The sequence below is a fragment of the Gossypium arboreum genome, chromosome 11 (genome assembly GCF_025698485.1).
Source record: "Gossypium arboreum isolate Shixiya-1 chromosome 11, ASM2569848v2, whole genome shotgun sequence".
Taxonomy (NCBI): Eukaryota; Viridiplantae; Streptophyta; class Magnoliopsida; order Malvales; family Malvaceae; genus Gossypium; species Gossypium arboreum.
Genome location: NC_069080.1, coordinates 119,198,510 through 119,211,211, shown reverse-complemented (window position 1 = coordinate 119,211,211; position 12,702 = coordinate 119,198,510). Strand labels below are relative to the sequence as shown.

General features: G+C 33.5%; 1 protein-coding gene and 1 pseudogene across 2 annotated transcripts; both read left to right on the top strand.

Annotated features, from left to right (window-relative positions):
* Positions 1-6,817: 6,817 nt before the first annotated feature.
* LOC108470734 (pentatricopeptide repeat-containing protein At4g13650) lies at positions 6,818-12,669 on the top strand. 2 transcript variants are annotated; one of them, XR_008274520.1, is made up of 3 exons: positions 6,818-7,184; positions 7,315-10,514; positions 10,596-12,669. XR_008274520.1 is itself a non-coding variant. In XM_053021919.1 (2 exons), exons 1-2 carry the CDS (start codon positions 7,062-7,064, stop codon positions 10,411-10,413), a joined length of 3,222 nt encoding a protein of 1,073 aa, XP_052877879.1. In that variant the 5' UTR covers positions 6,818-7,061; the 3' UTR covers positions 10,414-12,669. The 2 variants fall into 2 exon arrangements, 1 of the variants encoding a protein (XP_052877879.1); XM_053021919.1 differs by having other exon boundaries at positions 7,315-12,669.
* On the top strand, positions 10,428-12,669 carry LOC108472109 (NADPH-dependent aldehyde reductase-like protein, chloroplastic; annotated as a pseudogene).
* Positions 12,670-12,702: the final 33 nt, after the last annotated feature.

Sequence of the window (12,702 nt, the reverse complement as noted above, 5' to 3'; positions counted from 1 at the left end):
AAATCATTTTCACTCTGTTCCACGCCACTTCAAATATCTCATTATTGGCAATTCTTTTGCTTACACGGTTTCTTTTATAAGAAACTAGACTCATTAATATTTCATGACATAATTTATTCAACCTCTAGCTCAACTTCCACAATTTATGGTGATTTTCCGAAATCACATTACTGCTGCTGTCCCAAGCAGGTTTATTACCCATTCTTTGGATTCATATTATTTAACATGTATATCACCAAATCAATCTCATATAACCTTTCACCATAACCGAATACACACATACACATATGAGATTTTCACATATACTTCTCATTTCGCATTCATGATTCAATTCCGATCAATCTAACATATAAAAGTATATAATACATACCTGACCAACTTAATGTATTGAACATATTCAATGGTAATTTACTACGAACATTCGAAATCATAATCTTACTCCAATCATCGACATTAAGTCTGCTAGGTTTAAAACCCAAATCCAATCACCACCACAAAGCATGTGGGACTTTAAGCCCGGATATAATACCAACACAAAGCCTGCGGGACTTTAGCCCGGATATAACACCAGCACGAATGCCTTCGGGACTTAGCCCAGATATAACACCAGCTCGAATGCCTTCGGGACTTAGCCCAGCTATAATACCAGCACGAATGCCTTCGGGACTTAGCCCGGATATAACACCAGCACGAATGCCTTTGGGATTTAGCCCGGATATAACACCAGCACGAATGCCTTCAGGACTTAGCCCGGATATAATTCTCCATTATCATGCACACATATATATATATCATAACACATTAGCATTTCATTTACATTACTTGAACACAAGCACAACATGCTTATCAACCATTCCACTTTCGGCTCAATAGCCACATACAAAGAACACGATTTCATTTCGCTGTCCAACATGATTTCTATAACCATTCGGCTACAAGTCATATGCACAAATTATTTATCCCACTACGTAATTCAAGTAGAACCAATAGGTCACAATTTATTTATTATGCTTATATACCATGATTTTATCAAATCATAAGCTAAGTTTCATTACTCAAAGACTTACCTTGACTGTCGTCGAATGACTACGGATATGCTATTCGTTAGTTTAGCATTTTCCTTATCCAATTAGGCTCCTTAAGCTCTTGAGCTAGATTAAACAAATTCACTTGTCACTAATTCATTAATCATGCCTTTTATTCGGTTATATTATAATTCGCTCATAACAAGAATTTCAACTATTACTTAAAAATGCATTCGGCAGCACATACATTTCAAAACCAATATAATTCTTTCATTCATGAACACATTCGGCTATGTTAAAATAAATTTTTAACAATTTAAGCATCCTCTTCTATCAACTAATATGAGATTTCGTACATTAACATTTCATTCAATTGACATATTAAATATTTTAACCCTCCTTCACTACATGACAACAAAACCTCAACCATTTAACATATAACAACAATTTTCCTCAATTCATCTCCTAAGTTCACTTTCGGCTCTTACACAACAAATAAATAATTAACTTTTAATTTCAATATTTAGCAAACTCAAACATTATCTTTCATCCATTACTAATTCAAAACATTAAAATATTCAAGATCCAACACATAGTAGCCAAAACCGAATATCATAAGCTAATGACTTCACCTTAAACTAACTTATTAAGCCTTTAAATCAACTTCTAACCATCTCACATTTAAAATTATCCATCATCTAATCTTCATGCTTACATGCCATAACCATATGGTTCTTATCACGCTTGGACCACAAAATGCATAAATTTCACAAATTCTAATTACTATCATAAGCTCAATTTCGGCTAACACTCAATTAAATACTTACAATTTAGCACTAATTTAGCACTAATTTAGCATTTCAACATAGCCGATTGTCATTAAACAATTAAGCCACAAATATTAAATTTTATCAAACTCAACCAATTCAAGAATTAACAAGCTCAAACCTTATCCTTCTACCATATCTATTTCAAAACATTAACACACTATCCATGAAGTAGAAAACTTCCATGGCCGAATATACATGACAACACCAAACTTAAAATTTACACATGGGCTAAGTAAAAGACTTAGCAACTATCTCAAATTCACTAAAATTTTAAAAGCAAACTCATGGAACATACCTTAATTCAAGATATCTAAAGGACCGAATGCTTAGCTTCAACCTTTCTTTCACTTACGGCAAAGGAAGAAGGAAAATGGAAAACATTGTTTTTTTTTTTTGGTCACCCTTTTTCCTTTTATTTAATTTTGTTTTCATGTTTTAAATTCATTTCATTTAATAATGTATATATATAAAATACATATATTTAACTCAAGCAATCAACATGGTCGGCCACGAATTTGGAAATGGCAAAATTGACATGCAAATTCTCATCTATTAAATCATATAATGTTTGGCCATTAAAAAAAATTTAACCAAGCACATTTTCTAAGTTTCCAACTTAAGTCCTATTTAATGATTTCACATTCAAATGATAAAAATCATTGCATCAATTTTTCACACATGCATTATCTCATATAATAGACATGAAATTTAACATTTAATTATTTGCATGACTCGGTTTTGTGGTCCCGAAACCACTTCCCGACTAGGGTCAAATTAGGGCTATTACAATATTTTCATTTTCCCTGCTTACATGGCATCCCACAAAACAGTGTTGGTCGAGAATATGTGGTCTCTTCGATCTGATTTCGAGGTTCTTAAACCTCTCGACAATTTTTTAGAACTTATCCTCACCACTAACTGCATTCATAGTTGGTGGTTTAGCTCGATATTTGAATTGATCAATGGCCACATGTAAGAATTCATTGTCATGTCCTCAATGAGTTGGCAACCTTCAGCATATGTCTCAGACATGAACGCCCCTACGGACGCTTAATCTAAACTTAACCTCGATTTCTCATCCAAACCATTATAAAATGCTTGCAATTGTATCCAATCTTGAAGACCATGGTAAGGACACTTATGGAGTATAAGTTTGAAGCGTTCCTAAGCTTCGTAAAGTGATTCCCCTTTAACTACCGGAAGTTGGTGATGTCTATTTGTAACTTCATCGTTTTGCTTGGTGGGAAATACTGTGCAAAAAATCGGTGGGCTAGCTTAACTACAATATCTTAAAAGATAAAAAAAATTAATAATTATAAAATTAAATTAAACTATAAAATTAAAACACAATAAAAACAGTAGTAACATTGTAAAAAGATGAAAAAAAAACTTAAAAGATGAACTCGATGCCACGTTTGAAGGATAGATGTTGATAACAATAGTTGTTGATAACAGTAGTAAAATAGACTTATTTTTCACTAGTTAACAAATTGAATTTTAACCTAAATTATTCATATTTAATGTTAAATTAAAAAGTGGCCAATTATAATCCAAAAAAAGAAAGTTGTAATATATTATATAAATATTTAAAACTAAAAAGTTAACATATGTGATATGAAACCAAAAAAAGGAAACATTTTTTATTGTTCAAAGTTGGAAAGACGCCAAACATCAAATCAAAAGGGGACAAACTTTTCAACAGTTAAGGGGTTAACTAATAAATAAACAATTTTATAATTTTAAGGGGGTCATGGCCCTTGCCAGTCCACCAGATTCGCCACTATTTGTAATTAAGTTTTAGCTTTTCACTTATTAATTATAATATTATTCAGTCATGAAGTCAATCCACTAAAGTATTATGACTAGACTCTCTTGTTATATATCATTGCAAAAAATACTTAATAAATAATTGTCCAATGACCTTGTTATAAGTGTGTTACGCTCATAGGATATCATTAATCTCTTTGGGATAAATTTGTTCTCCCAATATAATCTTATATCTCATGGACCGTTACATTTTCCTTCAAGAAAAAGTTAATTACTACCAAAACTGATCTATGGATATGTTTGTTTTTCATCTATCATGTAATACGGATGAGAGGATATTATTTACTCTTTATTGGGTTACGAATTCCCTTGTTATAGAATGATGCTACATATCGTAGAAGTTGTATACCCAACTTACCAGCTTTTAGTTCTTTATCTATTTGAACTTAAGCTTTCATTTACATCAAAGTATACGAGTCAGCCATACATAGTCCATGATCTACTTAGGATTAAGGTATATCATACTATGAACATTACAAGTGAAAGGTTCTATACATCCACCCTTTCTCAACGCATTTCTTTAGACAAAGACTCTTTTTTTTCCGCTTTTCGGTTGGTAAATATTTCTCAGAATATAGAGTGTGAATCAAACCCATGTTTGAATTGAAATTGAGATACTGATGCAAATTCTTTTCTTCTGAATCAGATGGATTCATATCTGAAAGAGGTTGACAATAAGTTCTTTCAAAATTGACTATTTGTCCCTCTGTTAGAGGTGTTCCAGAAATGTCTGCAATCGAGTAAATAAATCCATAAACAAATCTAGGATTTATTCATCTTGGGTCCTGTTCGATTTATTATTAATCTTGTCGGTCACATCTAGTCTCTATCTTTTAAGAGTTATCCGCTTTGATACTTAAGACACTGTATCTCCCTAATTGGGCTTGATAGATGATATATCAATTTTTCAATCGATTTGTTCATTGTCGATTAAACTAAGGACGTGTTTAGATTGTCCACTAATATATACTGTTTTTCTGTATTATGATCAAACCACGCAATACTGTTTAGTGTTATTTAAATGTTAGATAATCAGTAAGTCAATATTTGTTTTCATTTTACTTTGCGTGCAAAAACAGTTGAGGACAATATACAAATATATTACTGAAATTGATGGATATTTTATTAAACCAATTTGTCCAAACCATTGAGGACAATATACGCAGAGTGTTCCCAATGACCTTAAGGAGCCATGCTAAAAGCTGGTACTTTTTTCTTCTAACATGATCTATAAAGTTTTATTAAGCTGAAGATATTATTCACTAGACATGTCAAGACAAAGCTTACCTCAATAACAACTTGCCTTTTCCTTCAATAAATAGGTTAGTGGAGTCATCAACAAGACATGAGTACATAGGTTTCATAGGTTTCATGGACACCTTCTCCGACTATTACCAATTTCGAGTGAATACCAAATATCAATAAAATAACCTCATTTATCATAGAGGACATTTTATTACAAGGTTATGTCCTTTGATTTGAAAAACATAAGAACAACTTATCAAAGATTGATGAACAAGGCTTTAAGAGAACAAATTGGACACAAGAGAAACTTATTTAAGTAAAAGCTTTGTTCATGTCCAACTCAAGCCCACTAAGTAAAAGCTTTGTTCATGTCCAACTCAAGCCCACCTAAAAAACTAAGTCCTTTTTCTTTTTCAATATTGTATGGAGAATATCAAAGCCAGTAGTCATTGAAAGTTAAGAGTCCACTTTTGACAAAGGCATTTTGGTGAGTATAGGCAAATTTAAAGGGGCGAGAAGGGGCCTTGGTCCCCTAAAAAATAAAACTTATTCAATTTAATCCCTCCTTAAATAATGAAAATTTAAATTAATATATGATAAAATTACACTTTGCCCCCTCAAAATGAAAACAAAAATCCATTTAATCTCTTTAAAAATGCTAAAATCATAAACTAATAAATCATAAAATTAAATTTTAACTTGTAAAAAAATTATATTTTAATTCCAACTAAAAAAATTATGAATTCACCTCATTTGTGAGGTGTGATAATATCCTCAATATTAGGTTGGAATTTCAAGTTATCAAAGGCTACTTTAATAATAATATTTCCCACTATTTTTTGGGTGTGATAAGATTCTTAATAATAAGTTGAAACTTCAAGTTAACAAAAGCTACTTTAATAGTAAAAAAATTTCACCCTTAGATGGGAGGGTTAATGTGTTTCATTGTACTTGGGCAATAATGTCGATGTCAATCAAGCTAACATTTAGTCAACATGAATTTTTTTTAATTTAATTAATTAATATTTTTAAATAGTTTATATATTATGATTTTCATCGAGGTAAAATGATGCCATTTTGAATTTGGTTCATAACATTGAACTTTTAAAAGATGAGCAAATTACATTAGTCACACAACTATATATTTTTTTGTTTTTGGTCACTTAATTATGAAAAATTATAAAATGATTATTCAACTATTAATAAATTTAATTTTTGATCATCCAACTATAAAAAGTTACAACATAGTCACTCAATTATTCAATTATCTTTTTTGGTCACCTAACTATCTTGGATTTTTGGGAGTTCCCATTTTTACGTTAGCTAGTTGGCAATAAAAAAAATAAAATTGAATAATTGGTGCTCGAAAAAGGAAAAAAAAAAGAAAATTTGAGTGACTACTAATGTAGTTTACCCTTAAAAAATTAACTTCCCAACCTTAAGTATCACTACGGTAAAATGAAGTTAGGTACCAATTTGAAAAATAATCAAATTTTAGGGGCCAACTAATATATTAAACATATAAATATTTATAAATGAAAAAAATTTGCATCTTTCGCGGAAAAAAAGACTTATATGTTAAATAGGTATTCAAACCATGCAACCTCCACCACTCAAGTACTTGAAAGTTTTTTCCGTAGCCAAAGTATTAAAGTTTTATTTTATTATCACTTTATATGCCAACCATTATCTCACTTAAAAAAAAAAACTCTCTGAACCAAGTAAATTACGACATGCGATGTTTTTAATAAAAGTTTTATTTAATAAATACTTTTAATATTATAATAATTTTGATAATTTTTAATAGAAGTTCACAATTGCTACAGTTTTTAATAATTTTTTTCATAACCATTAACTAAAGTTAAAAAAAAAAAAAAACTCTTAACCATTTTTAATTAAATATTTTATTTAACAATAGTTTTTAATAGGTGAAAAAAAATCTAAAAATAAACTATTTTTCCTATAAAAAACACCCGGAAAAAAACTATCTTTTATCTAATGTTTTCCATTTTCTTTGGCGCCAGTCGATAGAGGAATAAAACCATTAGCAGCAATCCTTAAAACATATACCCAATTCCTTAACTTGTTAAAATTTGATGCTCAATCCAATACTCAAAAACCAAACAACAATCCCATGTTTCTTAACCAAATTTCTCTTCATGGTTCCTCCACTTACTTCTTCTTTAATCACTTTCCTTTCCTTAAACTCAAACCCCACCAAATCTCTCTCAAACACACCCAGAAGAACTTGCAAAAGGTCTTTTTTTTTTTTTTGGTAGCTTTTACTTTTGGATTACCTATACATTTACTTCTGTTATTTCCTCTTTTTTTTTTGTTTTATTATAATCTCTCATTTTCTGTTCCTTTTTTTTTTGGAAATTTTGCAGTATTTTATTAGGAACTGGAGAATATTGAGATTAGATTGTTTGCATACTAATGCGGTTTCTCATTCATTTGATGACCTTTCTATTGAAGAAAATGAAGGGAATTCAAAGGAAGTTGCTTTCTTGCATTGGATGGAAAATAGAGGGATTAAAGGCAATCATCAAACTTTTCTTTGGCTTTTAGATGGTTGTTTGAATTCTGGGTCTCTAGAGGAAGGAAAGAAGCTTCATGGGAAGATTTTGAAGATGGGTTTCAGTAATGAACACTTTTTATCTGAAAAGCTCATGGATATTTATATTGCTTTAGGTGATTTAGATGGTGCAATCAAGGTTTTCGATGGTATGCCAAAAAGAAATGTTTTTTCTTGGAATAAAGTGATTTCTGGATTTGCTTCAAATAAAATGAATGATAAAATACTGGGGTTTTATTCAAGGATGGTAGCTGAAAATGTGAATCCTAATGAGAGTACATTTGCCAGCATTTTAAAGGCATGTACAGGTAGCAATGTTTGGTTTCAGTATGTTGAACAAATTCATGCTAGGATTATTCGTGATGGTTTTAGTTTTAGCTCCTTTGTTTGTAACCCATTGATTGATCTGTACATGAAAAATGGATTTATAGATTCAGCGAAGAAGTTATTTGATAAACTATATGTGAAGGATACTGTTTCTTGGTTGGCTATGATCTCCGGCTTATCTCAAAATGGATATGAGGAGCAAGCTATTTTGTTGTTTTTTGAGATGCATATAGCAGGAATTTTACCTACACCATATGTCTTTTCTAGTGTTTTAAGTGCTTGCACAAAAATAGAGTTCTTTAAGTTGGGAGAGCAGCTCCATAGCCTTGTTTTCAAACTGGGATTTTCTTCTGAGACTTATGTCTGCAATGCTTTAGTTACTTTATATTCACGCTCTGGGAATTTGGTATCTGCCGAACTAATTTTCAGCAATACATTGCTACGGGATGGTGTCACTTATAACTCACTGATCTCTGGGTTAGCACAGTGTGGATATAGTGATAGAGCTCTAGAATTGTTTGAGAGAATGCAGCATGATTGCTTGAAACCGGACTGTGTTACAGTTGCCAGTCTTTTGGGTGCCTGTGCATCTCTTGGAACTTTATTTACAGGTAAGCAACTTCATTCATATGCCATAAAAGCTGGGTTTTCTACGGACTTAATTGTTGAAGGATCTCTGCTTGATCTTTATGTTAAATGCTCTGATATAGATACTGCATATGAGTTCTTTAGTACAACGGAGACTGTAAATGTAGTTTTGTGGAATGTGATGCTGGTTGCATATGGGCAGTTAGATAACCTTAGTGAGTCTTTTCATATATTTAGACAGATGCAGATTGAGGGCTTGGTGCCTAACCAATTTACCTATCCAAGTATTTTAAGAACTTGCACTTCCGTCGGAGCATTCGACTTAGGAGAGCAGATTCATTCTCAAGTGATTAAAACTGGTTTCCAGTATGATGTTTATGTCTGTAGTGTATTAATTGACATGTATGCTAAGCTTGGAAAGTTAGAAACTGCCTTAGAAATTCTCAGAAGACTTCCTGAGGAGGATGTAGTTTCCTGGACAGCTATGATTGCAGGGTACACACAGCATGATATGTTTGATGAGGCTCTTAAACTTTTTGGAGACATGCAGAACCAAGGGATTCAATCTGATAACATAGGACTTTCGAGTGCAATCAGTGCATGCGCTGGTATTCAAGCACTCAGTCAAGGACGGCAAATTCATGCCCAATCTTTTCTCTCCGGTTTCTCAGATGATGTTTCAATTGGCAATGCGCTTGTTAGTCTTTATGCTAGATGTGGGCAGAGGCATGATGCATATACAGCATTCAAAAAAATTGATAAAAAAGATAATATATCATGGAATGCATTGATATCCGGACTCGCACAGAGTGGGTTCTGCGAGGAAGCATTGCAGGTTTTTTCTCAAATGAATACAGCAGGAGTGGAAACTAATTTATATACTTTTATCTCCTCAGTTAGTGCTGCCGCTAATACTGCTAATTTAAAACAAGGAAAGCAGATCCATGCCAGGATAATAAAAAAGGGGTATGACTTAGAAACTGAGGTGTCTAATGCTTTGATCACATTGTATGCAAAGTGTGGTAGCATTGATGATGCAGAAAAGGAATTCTCAGAAATGCCTGAGAAAAATGAGATTTCTTGGAATGCCATTATCACAGGCTATTCTCAGCATGGATCTGGTATCAGGGCAATAAATCTCTTTGAGAAGATGAAACAGGTTGGTGTGAGACCAAATCATATAACTTTTGTGGGAGTTTTATCAGCTTGTAGTCATGTGGGTTTGGTGGAAGAGTGCCTTGGCTACTTTGACTCCATGAGCAAAGAACATGGCTTAGTGCCTAAACCTGAACATTATAATTGTGTTGTTGATCTTCTCAGCCGAGCTGGTCTTTTGTGTCGTGCAAGAAAATTTATAGAGGATATGCCTATTGAACCAGATGCCATCATTTGGAGGACCCTCTTAAGTGCTTGTGCAGTTCATAAGAATGTAGACATCGGAGAATTTGCTGCTTATCACCTTCTTAAATTGGAACCTCAAGACTCAGCAAGTTATGTCCTTCTCTCTAATTTATATGCAGTGGCTAGGAAATGGGATTCCAGGGATTGTACAAGGCAAATGATGAAAGAAAGAGGTGTGAAAAAGGAGCCTGCTCAAAGCTGGATTGAGGTTAAGAGTTCAATTCATGCATTTTTTGTTGGTGACCGGCTTCATCCACTGGCTGAGAAGATATATGAGCACTTAGAAGATCTGAATCAACAAGCAGCTAAAATTGGTTATGTACAAGACCGTTATAGCCTTTTCAGTGATGTGGAACAAGGAGAAAAGGACCCGACTGTTTATATTCACAGTGAGAAGCTGGCTATTGCATTTGGGCTCCTTAGTTTGCCCAGTGCAATTCCAGTTCGTGTGATTAAGAATCTTCGTGTGTGTAAAGATTGCCATAATTGGATCAAGTTTGTGTCGAAGATATCTAATCGGCCAATTATAGTCCGGGATGCATACCGGTTTCATCATTTTGAAGGTGGCTCTTGTTCCTGCAGAGATTACTGGTAATTGGTAAATAGTAAATGATGTACTAAAGTGGCTTTGAAAATGCACCTTGATTTTATCCCAGTGGGTGATTTCATACTTCATTTAGCGAACAATTGCTTATGGTAGGATTCTGCCTTTATTGATTATCTTCATAAGACTCCAGTTATCTGATCATCATTTGATAGTGCTGTTTTCTTTTGCAGAGATAACCAGTCAATTGGTGCTTATTCTGAGCCTCCTTCTGAAAGGCTTGTGAATAATATTTCAGTTTCTAATGATCGCCATTCACTTCATTTTGCTTTGCACCATGAAGCATCAACAGCACATTTGATGTGCTTATTCGATTGATCCTCGCTTCCCTTTTCTGCTTGTGGGTTGAAATTAGAAAAAGTTCAATGTGCAACAAGTTTGTCCTGTAGATCAGTTTATCTCACTTTTTGCTGTCTGTCTGCAATACCAGAAGCTATCTGCTCTGATGTTAGACAATAAGGTAACTTAATTTCCTCTTAAATGTTATGGTTGATGGTTCATGTTGTACATTTTCTTGAGATTACCAACATTGTAGCTTTAAGTTGTATAACACACATGCAAAGTGGCGGATATGGATATGTATCAGACACTTAACATTGAGATGTTAAAATTGTTTTTTAAGTTTACCCATGTACTTTGAGACTCCTCGGAGAGCCATATCCAAATACCAATATCCAGATATGTGCCGAATACGAGCATTTCAAGAAAAATAAAAAGATGGAGTTACAGTTATTAAACTTAAAAATGAAATAGGGAGGGAAACAGCATGTCTATCTTGATTATTATGCTAGTCCATATCTTTTACAACCTCTTTCATCTAATTGTTTGAACATTATGGTATATCTATTTATTTTTCTAATAAATAATGTTGTGCTTCCCTTGTCATATATGTGTCATGGAGTACATGTGCTCACTCGCCAAAGTGCCTTTTTTGGTTTGCTTTGTTTTATGGTGAATTTAGTGTTCCCATCTAAGACATGAAAGTCTGCGATTTCTTTAATGCTATAATAATAATTTTTTTTCCTTATTGCTGAAGTAACATAATGTAAAATTTGTTACGTGTACTCAAATTGAATCTCTTTTTTAACGTTCAATGGTGGCAACTAGACTTTGTTTTTAATACTTCTGTTGTGTGGGACAAAGACTGAATTGTTTAACGTTTGTCTCCATTTTTGTTTCAACACTGGCAATAGGGGCAGTTTGGAAATTATCACTGTAATGGGACAATGCATTTTGCCATAAAATTAAAATCTGCTTTTCTCACTTCGAAGGCTTGACTTTGCTACATACAGATCTAAATATTGTTGGCATCCATCCATTTTCAAGTCCCCAACATATGTCTCTAAGTTCCATCCTTCCCAAACTCACTATTCCATCATTCTTGTGGCAGAAACAAGCATGGAAGTGTCATCATCTTCACTTACTCTTAAGGACTGAGTAGCAATAGTAACCGGTGGCTCTTTTGGAACCACTTTCATTCTCTCAGTGCAAGAGTTGCAACATCTGAGTTAAATGTCATCGTATGTCACTGATCAACCCTGAGCAGTTGCTATCAAGGTTGATGTTTCAGATCCTGAACAAGTCAAGCTACTCTTTGATAGAACTGAGCAAGAATCTGGCTCCAAAATATACCTCTTTGTCAACTCTGCAGGGATAAGGGATCAAAAGTACCCAACCTTGGAAATACAGCAGTGGAGGCTTGGGATATGACATTCAGCATAAACACTACAGGATCATTCCTTTGTAGTCACAAGGTGGCAAATCATTTGACACGCTATGGCTGAGGAAGAATCATAATGATCTTAACATCTCTGGTGGGATCCCTCTTACCTGGATACCATCTTATGTTGCTTCCAAGCCAGCCGTTGGGGCAATGACAAAGATTTTGGCCAAGGAACTTAAAGGCACGAAGATAACTGCAAATTGTGTTGCACCTGGGCCAGGAGCCACAGAGTTGTTCTTTGCTGGTAAAACTGAAGAAACTATCCAGAGATTTGTGGATGTTGTCCCCTTTGGTTGGTGAGCTGAGGATATAGCAGGAATTGTAGGCTTTTTAGCTGGAGATGCTGGAGAGTGGACCAAAGGGTGGGTCATTAGAGTCGATGGAGGAGTTGTTTGAACACTTAACAGCATCATGCTGCGATGTATCTTTCTTTAGATTTTTCTCTTTGAATTTGATGATATGGTTAAACTGGAATTTGTAAATCTGTTCATAAAAATGTATCCAAAAAATTTTCTGATAATAAATTTGGTTAAATGGTGCATCGATAAGGTGTAAAT

Bases quoted from the DNA above. Each gene is read 5' to 3' on its own strand.
- LOC108470734 (XM_053021919.1), top strand. From the start codon at position 7,062: ATGTTTCTTAACCAAATTTCTCTTCATGGTTCCTCCACTTACTTCTTC. The intron at 7,185-7,314 runs GTCTTTTTTTTT...GAAATTTTGCAG, and splicing joins CCCAGAAGAACTTGCAAAAG to TATTTTATTAGGAACTGGAG.